Source organism: Anser brachyrhynchus (assembly GCF_964034855.1).
Source record: "Anser brachyrhynchus genome assembly, chromosome: 26".
NCBI lineage: Eukaryota > Metazoa > Chordata > Aves > Anseriformes > Anatidae > Anser > Anser brachyrhynchus.
In genome coordinates, this window is record NC_137719.1 from 4905150 (window position 1) to 4927539 (window position 22390).

Consider the following 22390-nt stretch of genomic DNA (forward strand, 5'->3'; position numbering starts at 1 on the left):
AGCGCGCGTGTGTGTGTGCGCGCGCGTGGGAGGGAGATGGGAGCGAGCAGAAACCTGTTGCGGGCTCTGACCAGCGCCCGGCTCCTCGTGCGAGGAGTGAGGGGGAGTCCCGAGCTGGGAGAGGATTTCGGTTCGGGATCCGCTCCCTTTTCGGGGCCGGGAGGGTGGGGGGGGGACGAGGGGAGAGAGCTCTTTTGGTCTGGCACGGTTTTCCTTGGAGATGGCTGAACGGGCTTCCTTCCTTCCTTCCTTCTTTCAGCAATGGCTTGTTTGTTCAGCCTTGCTGAGCAGATGGAGGAGGAGGAGTGGTTCAGCTCGCTGAATATAACTGTTTCCAAAGAAAGGCTTATAAGCCGAGATGCTTAGTGCTCGGGCGTGAATTAATTTGTGCTGCACAGCATTTGCTTTAAAAGCAAATTAAAAAAGCATTTTGTATTCTCGGGCGTTCGAGGCTCCTACCCCGAGCGCTGCTCCTCGCAGCTGGCTGCGGTGTTTTCCCTTCTCGAGCAGATGGTCTTCGCCTTTGTCCCGCGCAGAAAAGCTGTGGCACCTCTCGGGAGCTGCCCCTGAAAGCCATCCCGCGTACCTGCCCTAAAATCAGAGCGAGCACGGGGGAGACCTCGTCTTTGTAACGGCGTTGGTGCCCTAATCCCCCGAGCAGCCCGACGGCGCTGATCCTGCCTCACCGGGACATCGTCGCCGCTAATTCCTCGGGGCGCGTGGGCACGCGCGGTTCTGGGGCAGTTTCTCCTTGGGAGATGACATTTCCCCCCCCCCCCAGGGGCTAATTCTGCTGCTCCCTTTATGGCTCAGTTCTCATTTTTTATTTATTTTAAGGCTTTTCTCGTCGCGTGCTGCCGTGGAGCAGCAATTTTCTGTAACGGCTCCGAGCTGTCGGCACAAAATTCAAGCCAGGCGGGCGACCAAGTCAAGGACCGCTGAAATCCCTCGAGGGTTTTCGCACCTCTTCCGCTGCCCTTTGGCGGGGCCGGCGGCCACCAGGTGAAAAGTGCTGCTGCCTGGGCTGGGCGTGAAGGCAGCCCACCAGCCTCAGCACCCAATCCTGCTCGTTTCGGGACCCCCGCATTGCCCTGCCCTGAGATTTTGCCTCTCACCCTCGATTTCCAACCCCGGCAGCCTTTCCTGCTGTCGCAGAAACCACCCGCTCTGCAGCTCGGGGTGACCTGGACAGCTTCCCCGGACGTCTCCATCCCACCCTGGCTGACTTTGTTTTTTTTCCTCTTGCTGTTTTTTCCCTGCCCTGCAAGCACTTTGGGGAGCTTGCTTTCCCCCGAGCCGCTGCCGTGCGCGGTTGGGAGGCAGTTGGCAGGCGTTGCTTATAGATATAGATATAGATATATATACATGTGTGTATTAAATAGAACAGCCCAGAATATCCGGCAGGCAGGGGTTCATTCGGCAGCACCAGCGTTTCCAGGCCTTTTCCTTTCCTTCCCCAAAGAAGCACAGCGAGTTTTTGTGCGAGCCGGGCGCCGATTTTGACGTGGCCCCCGTTTATCGATCCTGCAGGCGGCGGATCCGCGGAGAGCCGAAAGTAGGAAGCCCGGAGCCTGGTAACCTCACAGTAAGCACGAGGTGAAGCCCTTCAAAGGAGAGCAAACGGCAGGAAAGCGCCCGTCTCCCCCCGGGAAGGAGGTGCTCAGCCCCGCGCTCGCCCCGGCTCCGTGGCGTGGAAGCGTCGGGGCTGCTCCCCAGCTTTCGGCCGGCTCGAGGCCCCCGGGTTTTAGCTCCCGGCTGCAGGCTGAGAGGTTTCTCCATCTGCGGGGGCCTCGGGGAGCGGCGGTGGCAGCCGAGCTCTGGTTTCGTGGCCTGCGATGTTCCAGATGTCGGCCTCCGGAGCCCGCTGCAGGAAGTGGGAAGGTGCGGCACCGCCAGCGCCGCGTCCCGAGCCGGTCCGAGGGGAAGTGGTTGCGGGGAGAAGATCTCCCACTCACGGAGATCGGACCACAAAAGAGGGGGGTAAAGAAAAGAAGAAGAAAAGAAAAGAAGAAAAAAAAAACAAAACCAACATTTATTAGCATCTGACTGATTTGGCTCTCCGTAGCTCGAGCGCAGGAGAGGGGAGGATCGCTTTGCCGAGGGAGGCTGAGCTCACCAGCAAGCCTTTTTTTTTTCATTATTTTTTTTTTTTGATGAAACGATGCTGGGGTTGGTGTCAGATCTAGGCCGGTAGTAGTACTGAAAGGCAATTTGTCTGGGTTGCAGAGGGGATTAGTCATGACTCCCTGTGCCCACTCGCTTCTGATCCTCCGGAGAAGGGCACGGTGTCAGCCGCGGCTCAGCTCTTCAGGTGGAAGGAAACCCCCGTAGAAAGCAGCGGCTGGTGAACTGAAGTGCTCTCCCGGCCCCCCCCGAGCCGTGCCTCTGCCTCCTTCCCACCTTAACCTGGGCAAATCCGCTCGCAGACGGCGTAATCTCTCCCCTCCTCTCCCCTGCAAAGAGCAGCTGTCGCCGGGGCGCGGGGGCTCTAATGCGCCGCGCGGAGCCGCCAGCGCTGGGGGCGCAGGGGACGTCGTGCCACGGCCCGATTAAACCCGTGCCCAGCGAGAGGACTTGAACCCGTTAGAGTTACGTCTCTCTGCAGAACGCTTCTTGCTCCAAATGCGGAGCTGAAGCCTCTTAGGGCAGAGCTGGTCTCCCTGCCCTCCCCCGGGACGCCTCCCATCCACGCGGAGGTTACGCCGGAGCCGCGGCTGTCGCCCGAGCTCGGCTGCGGCTCCGGCTGGCTGAAGTTCACCGCTGTCACCCCGAGGTCGTCCCCTGCTCCTCACCGGGGCCTGGGTGATGCGAGGCGGCAGCTAGCTGGGAGAAGGAGCCGGCCTCGCGTCCCCGCGGGGCGCGGAGACGGCTCCGCCGCGTCCCACCCGCGGCCGGGGGGGAGCCGGGGGCTTCGTCCCCGCTCGGGATGGGGGAGGTCAGAGCGCGGCCCCTCCGCCTCGCCCGGCTTTCACCCCGGCCTGACTCAGATGGAGAGCTAACCTGGGGTGAGTCAGCTTGGCAGGGAGCGGAGCCGAGCCCTCCAGCCTGCCAAGCCTCCCCGCCTTGACTCATCCCGGCAGCGCTGGGCTCCCCAGGGGTGGCGGACGGCGGAGCTGCGCGAGCAGGAGGATTCCGCTGCGTGCGGCTGCCTGCCGGCTGCCCCTTTCCATCGGGCCCCACCAGAGAGCTGGAAATCTCCAAAAAAACGGAGGAAACGGCGGCGGGGTGAAACCGAGTGACCCGAGTTCAAGCGTTTGGCTCCTCCTCGCTCTTTTCATTCAGTCTTTGGCAGGACGTAACCCACCTCTGCAGGTGGAGCTGCTCCTTTTTTTTTCCCTTTTAGTGTTCCAAGCGTCTCTTGGGAGCACCGGGCACTCCTCCAGCTTGCTGGATGGAGGATTTGGAGAGCTCGCTGCTTGGCCCGTGGAGTCCCAGGTACGCCCAGGGCACCGCTTTGGCTCAAGGCTCCGCTTGGATCCGCAGAGATCGTTCCCCCCGTGGCACTCGCACGGATTCTGCCCTGCTTCTCCCCCTGTTTGATGACACGACAAAAGCTCAGCAGAAGTTCCAGGTCGTGGCAGAATTCGTGGCCTAATTACGTGGCTTTCTTCTTTCGGAGAGGAGGGAGGAGGAAGCCTGTGCTTCCTGCTTTCTCCCAAGGCCCGTGAAAAGGCTGAGACCACTGGAACATGTAGAAATCAGCTAGTCCTCCTCCTCCGGGAAGAGAAATTAACCTCAGGGGAGTGAGGAGGTTCATCACAGTCCCTTATTTCCATCTCTTTGTAGTGTTGGCTTTGGTCTTGCTTCATTGCCTCGTAACCATGGTGTCGATTATGATACTGCCCTGAAAGCGGAGGGAGGTTATCGCGGGTGGAGGGCCCGGTGTTTGCAAACAAAAATAAGTGGGTGAGAAAGAAGAGCACCGTTTTCCTTCGGTGCTTTTGAGAACTCGTCGTTCCTTACGTAGGTTTAAAGAAAAAGCCAGAGAAAGCAATTCTGCATTAAGCAGCCCGCAATGCCTCGAAGAAATAGCGTTCGGCACAGAAACACGTTTCGATTGGGAGGTTTCAGAAAGCGGCTGCGGAGAGGTGGGATTATTTTAACGTTACAGCAACTTCCCTTCGGGATATTGTCATTTTCTTGCCTGGCCTTCTTGTTCTCGTTACCCTTAACGCGCTAATCCTATCCGTAGCCTTTTGCCGTGCGTGTCGGGGCGGCGCGGCCGCTGCGGATAGCTCCTGGGAGCAGGAGTTGCTGTGCGCTAGCGAAACGTGCTCGGCTCGCTCCCAGCCTGCCCTCCTCGCTCGCTCCACGTGCCTCTCATCCATCACTCGTTGCCTTCCATAAATCTGCGCGGCGCGAGCACGGCCAGAGCGGGGTTTTATCCAAGACCCCGCTCCCTGCTGTCCCTGGAGCGTCCCCGGGCTCCCGCGATGCCAAGGCGAGCAGCGATGACTCGGGAGGGCCGCAGCCGCGCGCAGACGGCGCCGACGGGTAGCCAGTTGCTCCTGTGGGCGTGAAAAATAAAGAGCAATCCTCGGGCAGCTGTCTCCGCAGGGATGGCGCTGGAGACGTGAGTCAGGCCGGGCAGCTGAAGAGCTGCCAGGGAGATTCACCTCGGTCCCACGTGGAAGGGACGCGGGCACAGCAGGTTGGGTGTTTTTTGGGGGAATTTCTGGGGGTCCTGGGAGAGGCAGGGGTGCAAGGTGTGGATATGGAGGTTTCCTTCCCGTCCTTTAGGTGCCTTCGCTTTTGTTCCCCTCCCCAGCAAGAAGGGAAGGGAGCAGCAAAAGGGAGGGGGCAGGCGCTGTGGGTTGTTGCAGTTAATTTCATTTCACGGCCCAAACCTCGGGTTTTTGAGGAGCTGACACGAGGAGGACCCTTGTGTCGGGGGCTGGAGCGCCGTGCCGGGGAAAGGACACGGCCAGCCTGCAGAGGACATCTTTCTGAGTCACGCCTGACCCCGTCGCTGCTTTGCAACCAAAACAATTCACACCTAGGACGTATAAATAGAGTGCAACACTCCGCGGTTATTTTCGCAGCCGGAACAGCCGTAGAAAACGGGGGGCGATTTTTTTTTTATTTATTTTTTTTTAACTATGTGCCGGGTACCTGACCTCCAGGCGCCAGCTGCTGCGGATTGCTGCCGAACCGCGAAGCCGCGGTGGGAGCTGCCCCCACACCGCTCGGTGCCCGCTCTCCAGCGAGCGTTTTTAGCAGCACGGAGGGGATTTGGGGCTCGGCGGAGCCCCTTGGTCGGCGGGGGGAGGCAGCGTGCATCCCTGGGATGGCGGGGGCTGATGGTGAGGACAGCTGGGCACGGGGCTGAAACGCGGCACCCCGTGGGGCTGCTGTCACCCAGCCCGAGGGTTTGAAAAGAGCAAAAAGGTGCTTCAAAAAGGAGGTTTTAAGACAACCGAGATTACTGGGCTCCCTCTTAAAATACTGGTCTTCAGTTTTGATCCCAAAGCAAATATCCGTGTTAAGCGGTCTGCTTTCACACCCCGCTCTTACCCTGGGCTTGAACTCCTCAGGGCAGGGCGAAGGCTGGGAGCAAACCTTTGGGTCCTGCCCGTCCTAGCTGCTCGCGTTTCCTTCCCAGCACGGCAGCCCGACAGCACAAACGAACCCGCTCTCGCTCCCACGACAACAAAAGCGCACGCGTTTCCTCTTGGCTGGTCAATCGAAAGCCGTTTTTGCTTGTTGGGTCGCCGAGGTGTGCGGAGTGAATGTTTTAAGTGTGCGTTCAAACAGACCGCATGGAAGGAAAGCTCCTTAAAATATCTCGTATCGCTGGAGAGCTGCTGCCAGCTAGCAAGTAGGAGGAAGCAGTCAGCGATGTAGCGCGGGGGGAAGGCTGAGCTCCTGCGCTGCGTGCTCGTGCGAGGTGCCGCGAACCCCTGCTGCAGCTGGAGGAGCTCACTGCAGGGAATTGCTGCCGGAGCACGGAGGAACGTGTCCTAGGAGCGTACCTAGGGGCACCTCGGAGGATGCAGTGCGGGGGATTGGAGGGCTCGGGAATGGATTGAGGGGTGTTTTTTGGGGGAAAAGTTGTCCTTTCGAGGAGGGGGACTGAGCGAGCGGCTGGTGGGGTCTGGCTGCTGGCCACCGTGGTCCTTAGCACGATGCTAGCAGAGGGGAGGAGATCCTCCCTGCTTTGGGGATATTCGTGCTTCTGGAAGAGGAATCAGGCTCGTCCCCATGAGCGTGGAGCAGCCCAGGGGGTGCGGGAGCCGAGCTCCCGTGTCAGCGCCCGCGACGTTGCCACCTCCCTGCTTTCAAGGCATTCCCGCTGCCGCCGTCAGCTTCCAGCCCGTGTGCTGGAGCGCATCCTCGGAATGGGCTGACGCAGCCGGTGGCAATGTCTTCTGCTCTGAGATGGTCTGGGGGGAAAAAAATAAAATAAAAGACTTGATCTGCTTTGGAAGCGTAGCTCCCCGTACAGCTGATGCTTCTCCAGGTCCGTGCAGGCGTTTCCCGAGGCACGGGCACGGAGCAGGCAGGTCGCTGCCCCCCTGCAATATTTCTGAGCTGATTTCTTTCTGTTCTTCCCACAGGTGGAGAGAGACTTTGAAAGGGAATATGGGAAGCTGCAGCAGTAAGTATGAAGCGTACCGGTAGAACAAGACGAGCAGCATACCTCCCTCTGTGCCCTCTCGTTGCAGCTTCCCAGGAAATGTTAGCCGGTTGTGCTCTTCCTAGCAAATCGTTCCCTGCCCTGTAATTTCTAATTGTTTGGGGTTTCTTCAGTGGCTGGGTGTCCAGAGGTGTCCTAAGACGTCTTTGCAGTGGGGTTGAGGTTTGCAGATTAGGGCAGCTGTGAAGCAGAGGGTGTAAAATTCCCGGGATACTGGAGGCTTACCAAAGAGCCCAACACCTCCGAGGACAGGGATTGTTTTTACCACGCCGACCGTGTCACGTAAGCTCACGGCTATCATCTGGAAGCATTTGGCTTTGCTGCTTGTAAGTAAGCGTAAGGACTTAGGAAAATATGTGGCTTTGAACCAGAGATCACCAAACGAAAAAGGGGGAAAAAGCATCTGACAGTAACCAGAAAAGGTTGGGCAGCACTGAACTTCGCAGAGCCCTGCCTGGATATTTTTAACTCACGACAGAAGCCAGCACATTCAGCACGTAAATGATTTGTTGCATGCATGATGCGCTCCGGTTTGTTTCTTTCCAAGTTTTCAGGCTTTGCCTTGTTCTTCCATCTTTCAGATTGGAAGATCAGACCAAGAAACTTCAGAAGGATATGAAGAAAAGCACAGATGCAGACTTGGGTATGTGACTGTAGGATACATAGACTGTGAACTTGGCCACAGAGAGATGAAGTGACTTTCTCGAGATCACATGAGTAATCTGTGACAAGCCTGGAAAACAAATCTCGATCCCAGTCCCACTCAGTTTTCTTAGTTACAAGGCCATCTGCACGAGGGCTGCCGAGCAGCAACTCAACCAGGGGAGCTGGAAGCGTGTTAGGGGCTGAGGCCGTGCCTCTCGGGCTGTGCCTTGCTGTGTGGCCTTGGACGAGTCGCTTTCTTTCCTTTGCCTCAGTTTCTAGGACTGAAAGCCAGGAGAAATTATTCCGGTTCTCGTGTCGGACAGGCGGGAGGAGCCTGTAGCGTTGAGCAGTGCCCATTTCGATGCTTCGGCTGAAGGCATCTCAACGCCAGCTGAAGCCAAAAGAAAAAAAAAAGCCGCGGCAGCTGGGAGAAGTGGATCCAGAGGGTTTTGGTTCCTTAGCCGAGCAGGGCAGCCCGCTGAGACACAGCGAGGAGCTGTGTTAGACACAGCTGGCTTTTCTCAGCGTGTCGTTTCGGGTCGTCCCTGTTTGTCCCGGGCCCCCCCAGCTCCGGGAGCCGAGGCAGATGCAGCAGCATCCAGGTGTGGGCTGGACTGGTCCTGCACGTCCCCGGGGAGCTGGGCTGACGGAGGGCTGGAGGAGTGGGCAGGAGCCCCAGCGGGCACCGTGCCAGCAGGAGGGATGGCAAATTCGGGGTTTTCCCGTGGTAGAGGCTCTCGCCTTCATGTATGTGTGCGTGCTTGGCTATTGCCAGGCATAAACACGAATCCCTGCTCTTGCCCACGCTCTCCCACCCTTCCCAGCACAGCGCTGGGAGAGGCACCGGTATCCAGGAGCCCTTTCCAGGGTGAAAACTGCCCTTTCTGGGGACTCTGGTCATTGTCAGGGATCCATGGTAAGTTTTTCCTTGTGAAGGATTCCCCTCCCCTCCCTTGCAGTGGGCGTTGTTTATATGGAGCATTTCAAGTCCCGGAGGAGCTGTGGGAGGACTTTCTTTTTCCGTTCTGCTACATGGCAGAGTCACAAATGAGCCTTGGCCAGATCCAGTAAGATCTGATTTCTCATTTAAAGGCATGAAATCATGAGTGTAAGGGAAGGTTTTGAACGCAGCCCGAGGAAGGATGGCCGAAGGAAGGGGAGACGAATCCGATGGGGCGCTGCGGACTGCCCAGAGGGGATGCCCTGCTTGCTCAGCTAACATTTAGCCCCCGTGTCCGATGCCTGCGGCAGTGCATCAGCTTTGTTGTGTTCTCCCGGGTGTCTTATTTCTTCCATTGTACCTCTGTGCCGAGGGGGTTGATTATTCACTCAAACCCTCCCTAGCAGGCTGGACCTGGTGGCCGGAGTCTCCTCCGTCTGCCAAAAGAGATTCAGCTGCGAACAAAGCCGATTTCTCCTCCCGTGCAAAACTTTTCCTGCTCAGCCGCTGCAGCAGCGTGCCTGGGAAAAGGGTACGGGCTCTTAGCAGCACTCGGTGCTGTGGCTAGAGATCAATAACCCCCTCTTTCCCAAAAAATAAATAAATAGGGTCTTAAGGAGCAGAGGATGGGAGGAGGATCTTGAATTGCACACCAAAGCTCTCCTTGGGAAATGGAGTGCCCACCAGATCAGTGACATTAGATAAGCAGGGGTGTCATCACCCCCTGGGCTGCCTTTTTGGGGCTGTGCAGGTGAGATCAGGGATGTTTTACCCGGAGTTTTGTGTTCATCCTGAGAAACCCCAGCTCCTGGCCCAGCCCCGCTGCTCTCCGCGTCTCCCCTCGCTGCCGCACGCGTTCGGGGAAGGGAAACTCATTTGTCTTCCAGCCGAGGGAGTTCGGCCGTGCTCGACTCCGTCCCGTTCTGGCACAAAATCCTTCCTCAGATGTGGTCGCACATATGGATTATAGCCCATCTGTTTCAAGGTTTAAATGCCTAAACCCTTCATGTTGGGGTAATAGACGGTAGCTTTGTTACTCCGCAGTTAGCCTCTCCTTCTGCACCGCGCTGCCCAGCCATTGAGCTTCTGAGCTCCGTATAATTGTGTGTAACCTTTAAATCAGAACGTTTAACCCCCTGATTTATGATCTTAAGCCCCATTATTCAGACGACTTTAACTTTCTCTATCTGAGCTCGTACAGTAGGAGCCCTTCCAGAGGGCTGAATAACTTCCAGCAGCAGTGCTGACGAAAGAGAACAATTTTTTTATTTTTTTAGTAGCCGTGGCTTTTTTTTTTCCTTCTTTATTTTGTATCGACGCTTGGCTTTGCGCTCATCTTTTCCCCCTTCCGTACCTTAGTTATTTCGTTGGTCTTTTGTCGAGGCCCTGCCGTGGGGGGGTTTAATTTTTCTTTTCGAAGACCAAATGGGTAGGAGGACGGATTTGTCTAATGGAGAGCGAGCAAAAGGGCTCGGCAGGGCAGGAACCGAAGCCCTTCAGACTGACCTGGCCTTTCTGGATTTCCTGGTGGCAGTCTCGGGGTCTGAAGGGACTTCGGTCTTTGCATTTTCCTCTTGCTTTTGGAGTCGGTTTCCACGGGCAGAAAAATGAGGCTCATTGAGGGAAAGTGCTTAGCAAGCTTGTGTCTCTGCTGCTTGGTGTAGTGCCTATTTTGAGAGGAAAAGAGAGAAACCTCGTCTTCCAGTCCTGTCAGTCTGGTCCTTTTCCACCGGCACTAAATCCACTTCAGATATATATTTTTGTAAAGCTGTTTGAAAGACTTAATGGACTGTGATTTTTGTCGTTGTGGAAGAGCTGTAGTGAGCCTGAGAGTGACACTTAATAGTCTGTCAAGAAAAGACACAAAAAAAAAATCTACATTTTGTTTTTTTTTTTAAAGAGAACAGTGGTTTTGTTAGTCTGGTATTATTTCTGGCAGCATCACAAGCCGTACATCAAAGCGGTGCAGGCTTAACTTATATAAAAACAGTTCTTGGGGTGTTTACATGAACGAATGGCTGGTTTTTTCCCTTCTCATCCCTCGCCCGGTGATGAATGTCCCCCAGGAAGGTTGCGCTGACCCCCCCCTTGGGTGCAGAGGTCCCCGAATCCATCCTGTCGCAGGGTTTGGGCTGAGTTCCCTGGGGATGCGCGCGGGTGTGCAGCTCCCGGCCGCTCAGACCTGTCCCTCTCCGCTTCCCTTCGCACGCCCCCCCCCCCGGCCCCGTCCACGCTCAGCCATGTCCAAGTCGGCCGTGAAAATCTCTTCGGACCTGCTGTCCAACCCCCTGTGCGAGCAGGAGCCCGGCTTCCTGGAGATGGTCACGGCCTTCGACACGGCGATGAAGAGGATGGACTCCTTCAACCAGGAGAAGGTGAGGGTGGCTTTGGGGGGGGCAGGGGGTGCTCGGGGGTAGCTCCGTCCCTTCCAGCCACATCCTCCTTCCCTCTTTGTCCTCACCTCCGAGGTGTTTCCCCCATCAAACTCTCCACGCACGCTTTTTCTGACGCTGGTTTTGCCGGGGGTTTTAGCGCGCGGGGGAAAGATTGCTCGTTTTTGGTTAAAGGGCATCGTGGTGCCGCTCATCCCGCGGCAGGCGCTGTGCAAACGCTTTTCCGACGAGCCTGGCGTGTAATCATCCCTCTTGCTTCCAACAGGTGAATCAGATCCAAAAGACGGTCATAGAGCCTTTGAAAAAGTAAGTACCGGCCTCGTCTCGGGTGTTTGTCACAGCCGTGCCCCTTTTTAAAGCTGCTTACGCCGCCGTGACAAACCGGCGTCCCCTTGGTGGCAAAGGCGGAGAGCTCGTGTCCTGGTCTGCCAAATTGATTTATCCGTACTTTAAAGAACACCTGGGATGAGTGATTATGACTGCATTGGATCATCCAGAGGTGTGCTGGTTGCTTCCAACATTTCTTTCCGGTTAAAAAAAGACAAAATCGTGAGCGGGCAGCGGGCAGGGGCGGTGCGGTCCGGCCCGGCGCTGCGGGCACCGAGCGCTTGCGTGTTTTGAGGAGCTCCTTTCCTGCGCAGGTTTTCTAAATAAAAAGTGTAGAGGCACGGAAGCGATTTTAGTTTGCTTTAAGGGAAAGCTACTCCATGTTTTTGTAGCATATCCGCGCAAAAGGAAAAAGTCATCGTAGTGCCATGCAGGCAGTGGGCAGGTGGGGAGTAGGGACAGGAAACCAGGTGGCGTTTCCCGGTCCCCAGCTGATAACTGATGAAGGGTTGGGATACCCAAGACCCTGGAAAAGCTCCTCGCAGCCCTCTGCACGATGCTTTACATGCTTCAGAAAGTGCAGAGATGTAGGGACCCCCCTGTCTGGAGGAGCATGGTCCTTGTGCCCCGGGGCTGGGGGCTGCAGGGCTTTGGGGCTTGGGGCTTGGGGGTTTTGGGGCTGAGGGCTGCAGGGATTTAGGGCTGGGGACTGCAGGGCTTTGGGGCTGCAGGGCTTTGGGACTGGGTGCTGCAGGGCTTTGGGGATGGAGGCTGCCTGGCTTTGGGGATGGGGCTGCAAGGCTTTGGGGCTGGAGGCTGCAGGGCTTTGGGTCTGGGGGCTGCAGGGCTTTGGGACTGGGCGCTGCAGGGCTTTGGGGATGGAGGCTGCCTGGCTTTGGGGATGGGGCTGCAAGGCTTTGGGGCTGGGAGCTGCAGGGCTTTGGGGCTGGGTCTGCAGGGGCTGGGGGCTTCAGGGCTTTGGGGCTGGGGGTTGCAGGGCTTTGGGGCTGGGGGCTTTGGGACTGGGCGCTGCAGGGCTTTGGGGATGGAGGCTGTCTGGCTTTGGGGATGGGGCTGCAAGGCTTTGGGGCTGGGGGCTGCAGGGCTTTGGGGCTGGGACTGCAAGGCTTTGGGGCTGCAAGGCCTTGGGGCTGGGTCTGCAGGGCTTTGGGGCTGCAAGGCCTTGGGGCTGGGTCTGCAGGGCTTTGGGACTGCAAGGCCTTGGGGCTGGGTCTGCAGGGCTTTGGGACTGGGTCTGCAGGGGCTGGGGTTGCAGGGCTTTGGGGCTGGGGGTTGCAGGGCTTTGGGGCTGGGGGCTTTGGGACTGGGCGCTGCAGGGCTTTGGGGATGGAGGCTGCCTGGCTTTGGGGATGGGGCTGCAAGGCTTTGGGGCTGGAGGCTGCAGGGCTTTGGGGCTGGGGGCTTTGGGGATGGGGCTGCAAGGCTTTGGGGCTGGAGGCTGCCTTGCTTTGGGGATGGGACTGGAAGGCTATGGGGCTGGGGGCTGCAGGGCTTTGGGGCTGGGGGCGTCAGGGCTTTGGGGCTGGGGGCTGCAGGGCTTTGGGGATGGGGCTGCAAGGCTTTGGGGCTGGGGGCTGCAGGGCTTTGGGGCTGGGGGCTGCAGGGCTTTGGGGCTGGGGGCTGCAGGGCTTTGGGGCTGGGGCTGCAAGGCTTTGGGGCTGGGAGCTGCAGGGCTTTGGGGCTGGGTCTGCAGGGGCTGGGGGCTTCAGGGCTTTGGGGCTGGGGGCTGCAGGGCTTTGGGGCTGGGGGCTGCAGGGCTTTGGGGCTGCAGGGATTTAGGGCTTTGGGGCTCCCCCAGGCAATATATCTGCAGCCAGGCTCGGTGCCGGAGCCAGACCCCTCTCCAAACCGTGCCCATCCACAGCTCGCATCGCTCGGAACTAAAACCTTAGCGGGGCGTGCGAGCTGAAGGTGCTGACACCGTTGCTCCGGGAGCAGGTTTCCCCATTTTCCCCTTTTCCTCCCCGCCGCCAGAAGTTAACTTCAGCCGCGCGGTGCGTCACGGCTCGGTCGCGCCTCGGCCCCGCAGGAGTTTTGTCACCGAGGTGACAAAAAATGGGGTTGTTGACAAAAAAATTCACCTCTGCCTGCCCGATTGCCAGCGGTGCTGGCAGCCCTGAGCGGTGTCGGTGTCGCAGACTGTCCCCCCCCAAACATTTTAGGGTCGCTGCCACCGCTGCGCCAAACATCTCCTGAAACCCGGAGCTTTGCTGCTTTTGTTAGGGGAACGGAGCAGGCGAGCGAAAATAAAATAAAATGACTTTAATATGACAGTAAGTGTTGCAAATTGCTGAATAACAATTTTAGTTTAGCTTTGACACGGGGTGTTTTTTCGTGTGTGGTTTTTTTTTCTTCTTCTTTTTTTCTTAAAGTTGTTGTTTCTGCCCAAATCCGAAAGTAAAAATCATCGCGTACCGCTCCGTGCGTGAGGTTACGCCGCGCTGCTGTTCGGGGGATGTTCGGTGACTCAAGCATTGCCCCGGTCGCCTGTCAACGGCCAGAAATTCTTGGTTATTTAGGGAAAAAACATGAAGAAAGGAAGGAAAAAAAACCACAGGCTTTTGCTGTGGAATTGTGTTGCTTATTATCTAGATTGTCCTCATGAAAGATACATTAACTTCTTCTTCCAGCATTCTGTTAAAATTGGAAGAAGGGCTCGTGCGTCTGAAATCTTCCCTTTTTTTTTTATTTTCTTTTCCTCCGACTCGTGGTGAAAGGAACGAGAATACCTTTCTTTTTTTTTTTTCCTGCGAACCTCGCCTTGCGTTTTAAACCCTGGCCAAGCTTCGGCTCGAGGTGACGAAGCCGTTCCTACGTCGCCGCTGTCGTTCGGCTCGGGGCGGAGGCGCGGGAGGGGCAAGACCCCTTTGGAGGCATCCGTGCGGGATCACGGCGTGTTATTCCTGCCCTAGGGAAACACCGGGGAAATTCTGGAGCCTCGCAGGACACGGGGCTGGTTGGCCCGAGCGCGGCACGGTGCTTGGCGGGGAGGTTTCCTTGCACAAGGCGAAGCGCTCAGGTCGCCTTTTCTCAGCCCCGTCCTTGGTTAAATGGACACGAGGGTGTTTACTTCAAGGCCCTGGCTCCTTCCCAGTCCTGGCGACTCTCTCCAACTTCCTAAATTTCCATTGGACTCGACTGCGGTGGGTTTTTTTGTTGTTTTTTTTTTTCCCTTCCTGCCCTTTGGCACCTGCGAGCGGTTGCTGCGTGCTCTTAAACGGCTCCCGCCCCAACGCCTGCAGAGGCTGCGCCTCGGTGCCGAACAAAAAACGAACAAAAGTCGTTCCCTTCCCTCCCTCTTTGTGACTCCAGCAGCATAGGTACGTGCGAGGACGAGCCAGGAACATTTCTGAGGAGCCCAAGGGTCCTTTCGGAGGCTGACGAGATGCAGGAGAGAAACGCGAAGCTTGCGCCTCCCCTTGTCCTGCTGCCGCAGAAAGCCCGGCGGCGTTTCGGGGATAAAAGTTTGGGATTAATGCAAGCTGCCTCGGGGAGCTCTGCTTGCCAGCTAGGTAGGGCTTCCCCGCTCCGAGACGGCTCTCCCCGGCCTCTCCCAAACTGGCTTTGACCTAGAAACGGGCTCAGCTCCGACAGCTGCGCTTTGTTACGGCTTCACTGGTGGTCTTCTGCGGTTTATTAGCCAAAGACACAGATAAGTATAAGCCAAGCAATTAGCGGCGCTGGTAACGGGCTGTAATCGGAGGCACATGTGCAGTGCAGGCTCCGCTCGGTTGTCCGGGGACGGTAGGTTTGGGGGAAATATATTACATTAAACCACGTAGAAGAAAGCAGCAGTGGATTTAAGGGGGGCTCGGGCTGGGAAAGGGGAGCTGGGGGAGGTCAGGAGGGCTGCGCTCCCCTCCCGCACCCAAATTCACGCCAGATCAGCATTTTTGGGGCACGGCAAGAGGAAAGCAGCTGGGTCTTCGCTTCCCTCTCCCCGTTTCCAGCGAGGTGCGTCGGGGCCGGTGCCAGACCGCGCGCCGTCACCTCGGTGTCCCTTCTGGCGTGCCGGTGGCTGAGGAAGGAAGCGGCTTAGCGGAGCCAGGTGGTTTGGAGATTCACAGCCTTTAATGCCTTTCGCGTTCGGAGCCGCTTTTCATCCCGCAGCCTCTCGGTTTAACCAGCTCCGTCCGTCTGAGCGGCGGCCGCCGTGTCACCCTGGTGCCACCGTCCCCTCGGCTCGCGGCATCGTCCCCGTCCCCATCCCCCTGCCGCAGCAATTCACTTAAAGCCAGATACAGGTCCTAAAACCCAACATTTAGCACCCAAATCCCATCCGGGGAGCAAAAACCACCCCGAGGGGAGCGGCCAAGCCCTGCTGCCCCCCCAAGCCGTGCACACACAAGGGTCTGGGGGGCTTCTCACCCCCCCCGCTCGCCCTGAGCCCTCGCCCTGCACATCCTCCCCTGGCAGCAGCGGCGCTCACCGGCCGCGAGGAGCCCCAGGGGTGCCGGGGACCGGAAAAGGAAAAGCGGCTTTCGTGTCCTTACGGGCCCCTAATGAGGATTTCACGCACAAAGCTAGCCACACGGCTGCCCGGCACCCCCCCCGGCCCGTGGCTCTTAGCCTAAATCCCCAGCCCTCTCGGGGTATTTTTATTTTCATCTTATTTTATTTGATTTTTATTTTTTTTTTCTGGTGCTCCTCGCTCTGGCTCGGAAGGGCTGGTTTTCATTTCCCCTTCCTGGTGGGCGGACGGGCCCACGACGGACGCGTGGGCACGGGCTGAGGCATGGCAGGCATCCCCCAGCATAGCCCGCATGCTTCGGCCTCGCGCTGAGCCTTCCTCGTGCCTCCCCGGACCTCCTCCTCCTCCTCCTCCATCACTCCTGCGTCTCCACAGCTCTTTGTCCCCCCATACCCGGTGCTGCCCCTGCACGATTGCTTTTACTTTTATTTTCCAAGCCCCTGTCCCTACGATAACGCCGCAGGGATGAGCGCGCGTGCGTGCCAGCCTGGTCACGCTTGGGGCACTTGCAAAACGGGGAGGAAAAATAACATTTTAGCATCATTTTTCCCTGCGCCTCGAGCCCTCTTCTCAATTTTAATGCTCCAAATGTTGGCTGAGGTCAGTGTCGGGGGGAAGCCGCGTGCCCAGACCCGGCGAGCCTGGGCCCAGGCGGGTGCCCGGCGCTGGCAGCGGGCTCATCCTGCTCCTCCGGCACCCCAGCAGACGAACGCCAGAGGGGGAAGTTTCCAATTTTCGAGCAGGAGACCCAGCGGCAGGGCTGGCGAGCTAACGAAGGCGGCAGCGGTGGGATCCTGACGGCGCTTTGATCCCCCGTGGCAGCTCCCTGCCCCTTAATTACGGCAGGCTGGAGCGGAGACGAGGTGGCAACGGTATTTATAATTCAGAGAGTCGGGTGATTTATTATTTTTTTCTTAAAAAAAATAAATAAATAAATGATTTTTTCAGGGCTAAACCGTGATCCTAAGAGGAGCTCACCGGCACGTTTCCCCCTGTCCCCTGGCGGGCAGCGGGGGGGCAGTGATTTGGATTTCCTTTTTGTTATCCCCTCGTATCTCCCCTCACCTGCTCCTCCTAAGCTGCCTGCGCCGTAATCCGCTGCCTAAAAAGTGACAAGGAGCAGCGGCAGCTTATTCTGCAAGCCGCTTTCGTGGCCGGGGCCCTAATGCCCCGTGCTGCTGCTGTTTTACCTCCGCTCCCGCGCTGCTTTCGGCACCGTACCCAGCACGTTTCCTCGGAGCCACCTCCAATCTTCACTTTTTTTTGTGTTAAAAAGGGGGGGCACGGAGCAAGAGGCTGGGGTCTGGGCATGTTTTCGGCTGTCAGAACCGCTCGCCTGGTGTAAAAGCAGGGCCTGGGTGGCACGTCCAGGGGATGGTGTTGGGCTTATCGGTGAATACCGACACCTGGGGGCTTTCCATCCCTCTGTCGGCGCGTTTTGCAGCGGGAGGAATCCTCCTTCTCCTTGCTCCACGTGCAGGGGATGGGTGAAACGACCAGGATTTGCTTTTGAGGCTTCCCTTGCCTTGCTAAAATCCGGCTCCTGCAGCTGGGGTCGGTGTTTTGAGCTCGTTTCCGTTCCCTTTGCTTTTTGGCGGTCGCTCCCCCTCGAGGGCTCGCCACCCCTCGTCCCTTGTCTTCGAGCCCGGCTGCCGGGATTAAAACGCTGAATTGGGAAAAGATTTGGGATGCTCACGGGGTTGTTGGGGCAGGGACTGGGAGGCAGGGGGATGTGCTTGGAGCTGTTGGGGGCTTTTTTGGCTGCCAGGCTTTCCACCGGGAGGGTTTGCAATTAACACGCGGGATGTTTGTGCGGCCGCTCGGCCGTTCGTTACGTCCTGGGAGTAACTTGGCAGGCGCGGGGATCTTCCTATCGCCCGCCGCCTGTGTTTACCACCCCTGGCACTTGGCTTGAGATCGCGTTTCTGTACGCGGCTCCCTCCTGTAAAAGGGGGAAAAAAACCCGGGCAGGGCTTGGCAAAGAAAGCCAATTCTCCCCGACCTTCGGGTGAATCTCAGTGCTCACGGGCTAACGGGGAGATCATACGGAGGGACTGAATTCCTTCGAGGGGCAGCCTCGTCTCGCTGCGGGTCGGGCTGGTGGAGCAGCACGCTTCCCTGCCTGAGCTGATCTAAATCGCGTGAAAATGAAGCCAGGTGGCTCAGCGACCCGCTGCGAGCATCTCCGGCACGGGACGAGCTCACCGAGGTGTCCGGGGAGGGTCAAGGGGGGGCTCAGGCTCCTCCTGCTCCTGCCAGGGAGAAGGAAAACCTCGCCGAGACACGGCCGGAGATGTCACCAGCCAAGCCGGCACCCGACGGGGTTTCGATGGTTTTTATTCAGCCCCACGACTTGGTGGTTAGGGGCCGAGGAGCTGGCACGGTGCGTCGCGCTCACGGCTGCTTACAGGGCTGAACACCCCCCTGCCTCTGAAAAGCAGAAATAATCTGTGCATTAAAAGGCCTTGGGAGACAGTAGCTGCTGTGCCTACACGGTACCAGCCTCGATCTGCGGCTTCAGCAGCGATTTTTATTTTTTTAAAGCACCAACGGAGTACGGTGGCCTCCCGTTATGGGCTGCAAAATCTCACCGAGTTGATGCTAGGGACAAAAAAGGGGAAAAAAAAAATGATCGAGTTGATGCTAGGGACAAAAAAGGGGAAAAAAAAATGATCGAGTTGGTGTTAGGGACGAAAAAGGGGGAAAAAAACACTTGAGTTGATGCTAGGGACAAGAAAACGATCCAGCCTTTTTGGCTTTAAAACCAGATTTAACTTCAAAGCGCGTGGAAAGTATGCCGCCGATGGTCTCCTGCGTTCTCCCTTGCTGCTTTTCGGAGCCAAAGGCTTTGCTCTTGCCCTGCGGTACGGGGTTTGTCGGATGTAAAAGGGCTGCACGCTAATTCTCCGCACCTCTCGGTGCCTCTTTTCATGTGTGAGCACCGGGGAAGTGCCGAGCGGGGCGGGAGAAAGCTCTCAAAAGACGGGAAAAACGCAGTTTAAATCCAGCACAGGGTGCTGACACGATGCTTGGCAGCCCCGGAGGTGGCTTTTGGTGCTCTGCCACCCCACAAGCTGGTGACGGGACCGTTCCCGGCCCCGTGCCCGACTTCTCCTGCCCCACACATTGCGGGGGAGCAGCTGGGCTTGTGGGGTCGAGGCCACCCCGTCAGCACCGGGGAGACAGCCGGTGGTTCAAGGTTCTTTGCCCCCTGTCGGGGACGTAACCCAGAACTCAAGACGTGGCCCTGTGGCCTGATGGCACTGCCCGTCCCCGTTCCCAGCTCGTTAATAATCGGGATTATTTCTGCAGGAGCTGCAACCGGGAGCTGCTGACGTTACGGTTTCGCTGCTGGCACGGAGCGCGTGCGCCTTTGTGCCGTGTCCGCCTCGAAATCGGGGCACCCCGACCCCTCCCTCGGTGCAGCCCCTTGTTCCCGTGCCACGTCCCGCAGCCACCCAGCCCTTTCGGGGCACGTTTTGGGGGCACCGTGCGGAAAAAAGAGGAGGAATTTTCGCCGCAGCCCGTGGGGACGGTGAGCCCGGCGCTCGGAGCCCTGCGCAGCCGGGGACCCGGTGGGAGCCCCCGCAGGCTGCTGGCGTCCCGCTGTAACGGCGCGGGAGGTTTACCATAAAAAGCAATGTCAGGGCAGCAGCATCTGACACTCGGGGGGCCAGCTGGATGGCAGGGTGACGCCCGGCCGGCGTCCCGCTCCCTGATGACTTTTTCAGGTTGCACGGGGCCGTAATTCAGCTCCCCAGCTGCGCCTCCCGCGATGGACACGGCTGGCGGAGCCCGCGGCGGGTGGCACCGTCGTTCCCGCTGCCGGGACGGGGGGGCTGCCCCCGCGGGTGGTCGTCTGGAGACCGCTGTCCCCGTGGGGTGTCCTCGGGAGGGTGCCCCCGGGAGGTCGGGGGGGCTCTCGGGGGCGTTCGGGAGCGGCAGCCGGGTGGTGGCTTTGGGGTTTTGCTCGGAGTGGGGACGCCAGCGGGTGAGCGCGTGGCAGCGTGGGTGTCCTCAGCCATCGGGGCCTCGTCCAAACGAGGAATAATTAAACCCCAACCTGCTAAAGCTCGGGGACAAAAGGCTCCGGCTCTGTGCACGGTGGCAGGGCAGGGCGGCACCTTCGGGGTGAGCACGGGGAGATGAGGTTTTCACGGCACCGGCCTCGCCGTGCGCTGCCGCGGACGCCCAAGGCTCGAATCTGGGAGCGAAGCTCCGGGTCCTGCCCTCCCCTCACCCAGAGCTGCTGCCTGCCTCTGCTGCCGCGCTCCGAAATATTCCCTCGTCCTCGCCGTCGGATGTTCCCGTTCCCTCGATTTGTAAGACGTTTTAATAATAGGAAGCTTCCCCTGGCCTGGCGCGTTGTTGGCTGCCGCCAGTCCTTCGGTTTGGGGTGCGGAGCGCTTCTCCAGCCGTGCCGTACGGGAGACGGGGATTTGGGGTGAGGGATTGCCCCAGAAAGCTGGGGAACGGGGCCGGCAGCTGTAGCCGTGACTTATTTTTCCTGCTCCCTTCACCTTTGGGTGGCTCGGCAAAGCCCAGGGCGGAGCGAGCCCCACTCACGGCACGTGCAGGTGCTTGGGTTTTATTTCTCAGGGCTCGAGCAGGATTTTTTTGGGGGCTGGGATTGATGCCGAGAGCTGATCCTTGAGAAGGGGACCGCAGCCGACGGGCAGAGGCAGGGCACCACGCAGGGACGTTCCTGAACACTTCGGTGCCGCTCCCGTGCCTGCTTTTTGCTTTTCGAAGCCAAATATTGGGGGAAAAAAAACGCATTAGCTAGCTACGCACGCACAAGGAAATGGGGAAAAAGTGTTATTTTTTTTTTTCCTCTTTGCTTTGCTCGCCCGAATTAACAGCATTGTTCTCCGGGGCAGCTTCCGTCCCCATCCCAGATAAGGCAGCTTTCCCTGTTCTTGAACACGGCAGCTGGGAGAGAGGGGGAAAGCCGTTAAAAATAAAGAATTGATGGTAAAACCAGAAGGGCTGGCAGGCAAGCCCAGAAGCAGGTTGGGACCTTCAGAGCGCTTTTACCAGGCTTCCCAAAACGGGGTAGATTTTCATAATAATTGTTCAAAAACACCCCCCGAAACTCGTGGATGGACCCTAACAAAAACCCCAAAACCTTGGCAAGGACTCACAGGTCACGTCTATGTATAACGTCAGCCTTTCTTCCAGCCTCCTGGAGGAACCTAAGGAAAGCTTTTGGGCTGGGACCGGGCTGTGCTGACCCCCCCCCGGGTGTTTTTATTCAGCATTTTCTCAATCCTGGCCCTGCGCGGGGCTGACTTTTGGAAAGGAGCGGGGCCGGCGGCGCGAGGGCAGAGCAGGGATTGCAGCTCCCGGCCGTGTTTCTCCTCCGTCCCCTGCGTTTTGCCGTGCCGGGGCCGTATCCTGCGCCCTGCTGGCCCCTCTCAGCGCCTCCCAGGGCTTCGTTTGCTTCTCCTGGCCCGTGGTGGTGCAGCTGTTGGAAGAAGCTGCGGGAGATCTGAGGGGCTTTGTAGTGCAGCGACGGCGCGTGACGAAACGGGGATTTAGGGGCACCTGGGGCGCGACGGCGGCGCTTTTTCCCCAGCTCCGCCGGCCTGTAGGGACAGCGGCGGGGGCTGCCGAGTGTCCCCTTTGCAGTTTGGGGTCTTTGGGGTGGCAGATTGCTTGGGGGGGCTTTTGGGGTGGCACATTTCCCCGGGGGGCTTTGGGGTGGCAGATTCCCCGAGGGGCTTTGGGGTGGCAGGTTGTCTTCGGTGTCCCATCCCCGCTCAAACCCCTCCCGTCCTCTTCTCCCCGGCAGGTTCAGCAGCGTGTTCCCCAGCCTGAACATGGCAGTGAAGCGCCGCGAGCAAACCCTGCAGGACTACAAGCGCCTGCAGTCCAAGGTGGAGAAGTACGAGGAGAAGGAGAGAACCGGCCCCGTCCTCGCCAAGCTGCACCAGGTACGGCCCCGAAGCCTTGGGGCAACCCAGGCCACGAGCTACGTGGCCACTTGGGAGCCCAGGGCTGGGGTGAAGCCCTCTCAGAGCCACGCTGAGCTCTCTGTTTGCAAAATAAAGGGAAATAAAAAATCCACGGGAAGCGAAAACGCCGGGGCGAGCGGGCGGCGGGCGGAATTCCCCTCGCCCTCAGCGCCTGCCCGAGCAGCTGTACGCAGAAGGGCAGAGCTCAGAGCCCCCCGACTCGGCGCGCTTGCCACCTGTTGCAAAAAAAAAAAAAAAAAAAAATTCGTCCTGGAAAATCGCAGTAACGGGTCAACAGGCGGCTTCGCCAGATTCCCTTTTCTCTCCCAAATTTGAGCAGAATCGCCACCATTTTATTACTAAATTCTCACCCGAAGGCCCGCTCCCGCGGAACGGTTGCGGGATCCTGGAAGGGGCCGGGCGACTTTCTCGGGAGCCAAAAGACCGTGGGTTTTCTGAAGACAAAACGAAGTTTTGTGTTAAAGAACAGCCCTATCGGCGCTGACAAAAGAGACCCCAGATTTAGCCATAAGCCGCTTACTTTGCTTAGCCTCGGTGCCTAAAGCTGCGGCTGGAAAACTGCGAGGGCTTTTGTCCTGGTGATTAAGCAGGTTTTAGTTATTTCATTTTTTTTCACCCTAATGAACTTCCCTGTGATATAATTTCCCCCCCCCCACAAAGACCTTAGCTCACCGCGGCGGGAGCTCAGACGCCCGCTGGAGCCAGAGCTGCTCTGAAGAAACCCCAAAACCCTGAATTTGCGTCCCCGAATTTGGTGGCGAATTGGGGCAAGGGCTCGCCGTTGAGTTTTGTGCCTTTTTTTTGGCACAAAGCCCGGCGCTGCTCGACACTGGATGAGTTCAAACACTTCTCCCCGCTGAATTAAAGCGCTCCCAGTCCCAGCCTAGCCGCCTTTCTGCCCGATTCCTGCCCGACCCCAAATTCGCTCCTTTCCACCCGGCGTCGCGCGCGGGGTTTTTGGCACCGCGGTGCCCCCCC

General features: G+C 58.2%; 1 protein-coding gene across 6 annotated transcripts in view; it reads left to right on the forward strand.

Annotated features, from left to right (window-relative positions):
* Positions 1-22390, forward strand: part of BIN3 (bridging integrator 3) — a 39354-nt gene that overhangs the window by 10230 nt on the left and 6734 nt on the right. For 4 of the 6 annotated variants that reach the window (XM_080568693.1, XM_080568695.1, XM_080568692.1 and 1 more), the window contains 5 exons: positions 6558-6598; positions 7219-7280; positions 10461-10597; positions 10881-10921; positions 21229-21370. In XM_080568693.1, coding sequence (XP_080424819.1) covers positions 7253-7280; positions 10461-10597; positions 10881-10921; positions 21229-21370 — 348 coding nt within the window. In that variant the 5' untranslated portion in view covers positions 6558-6598; positions 7219-7252. Of the gene's footprint in view, positions 1-1551; positions 3436-3967; positions 4089-6557; positions 6599-7218; positions 7281-10460; positions 10598-10880; positions 10922-21228; positions 21371-22390 lie in introns of those variants that run through there. The other 2 variants (XM_080568691.1, XM_080568690.1) reach the window with 2 other exon arrangements.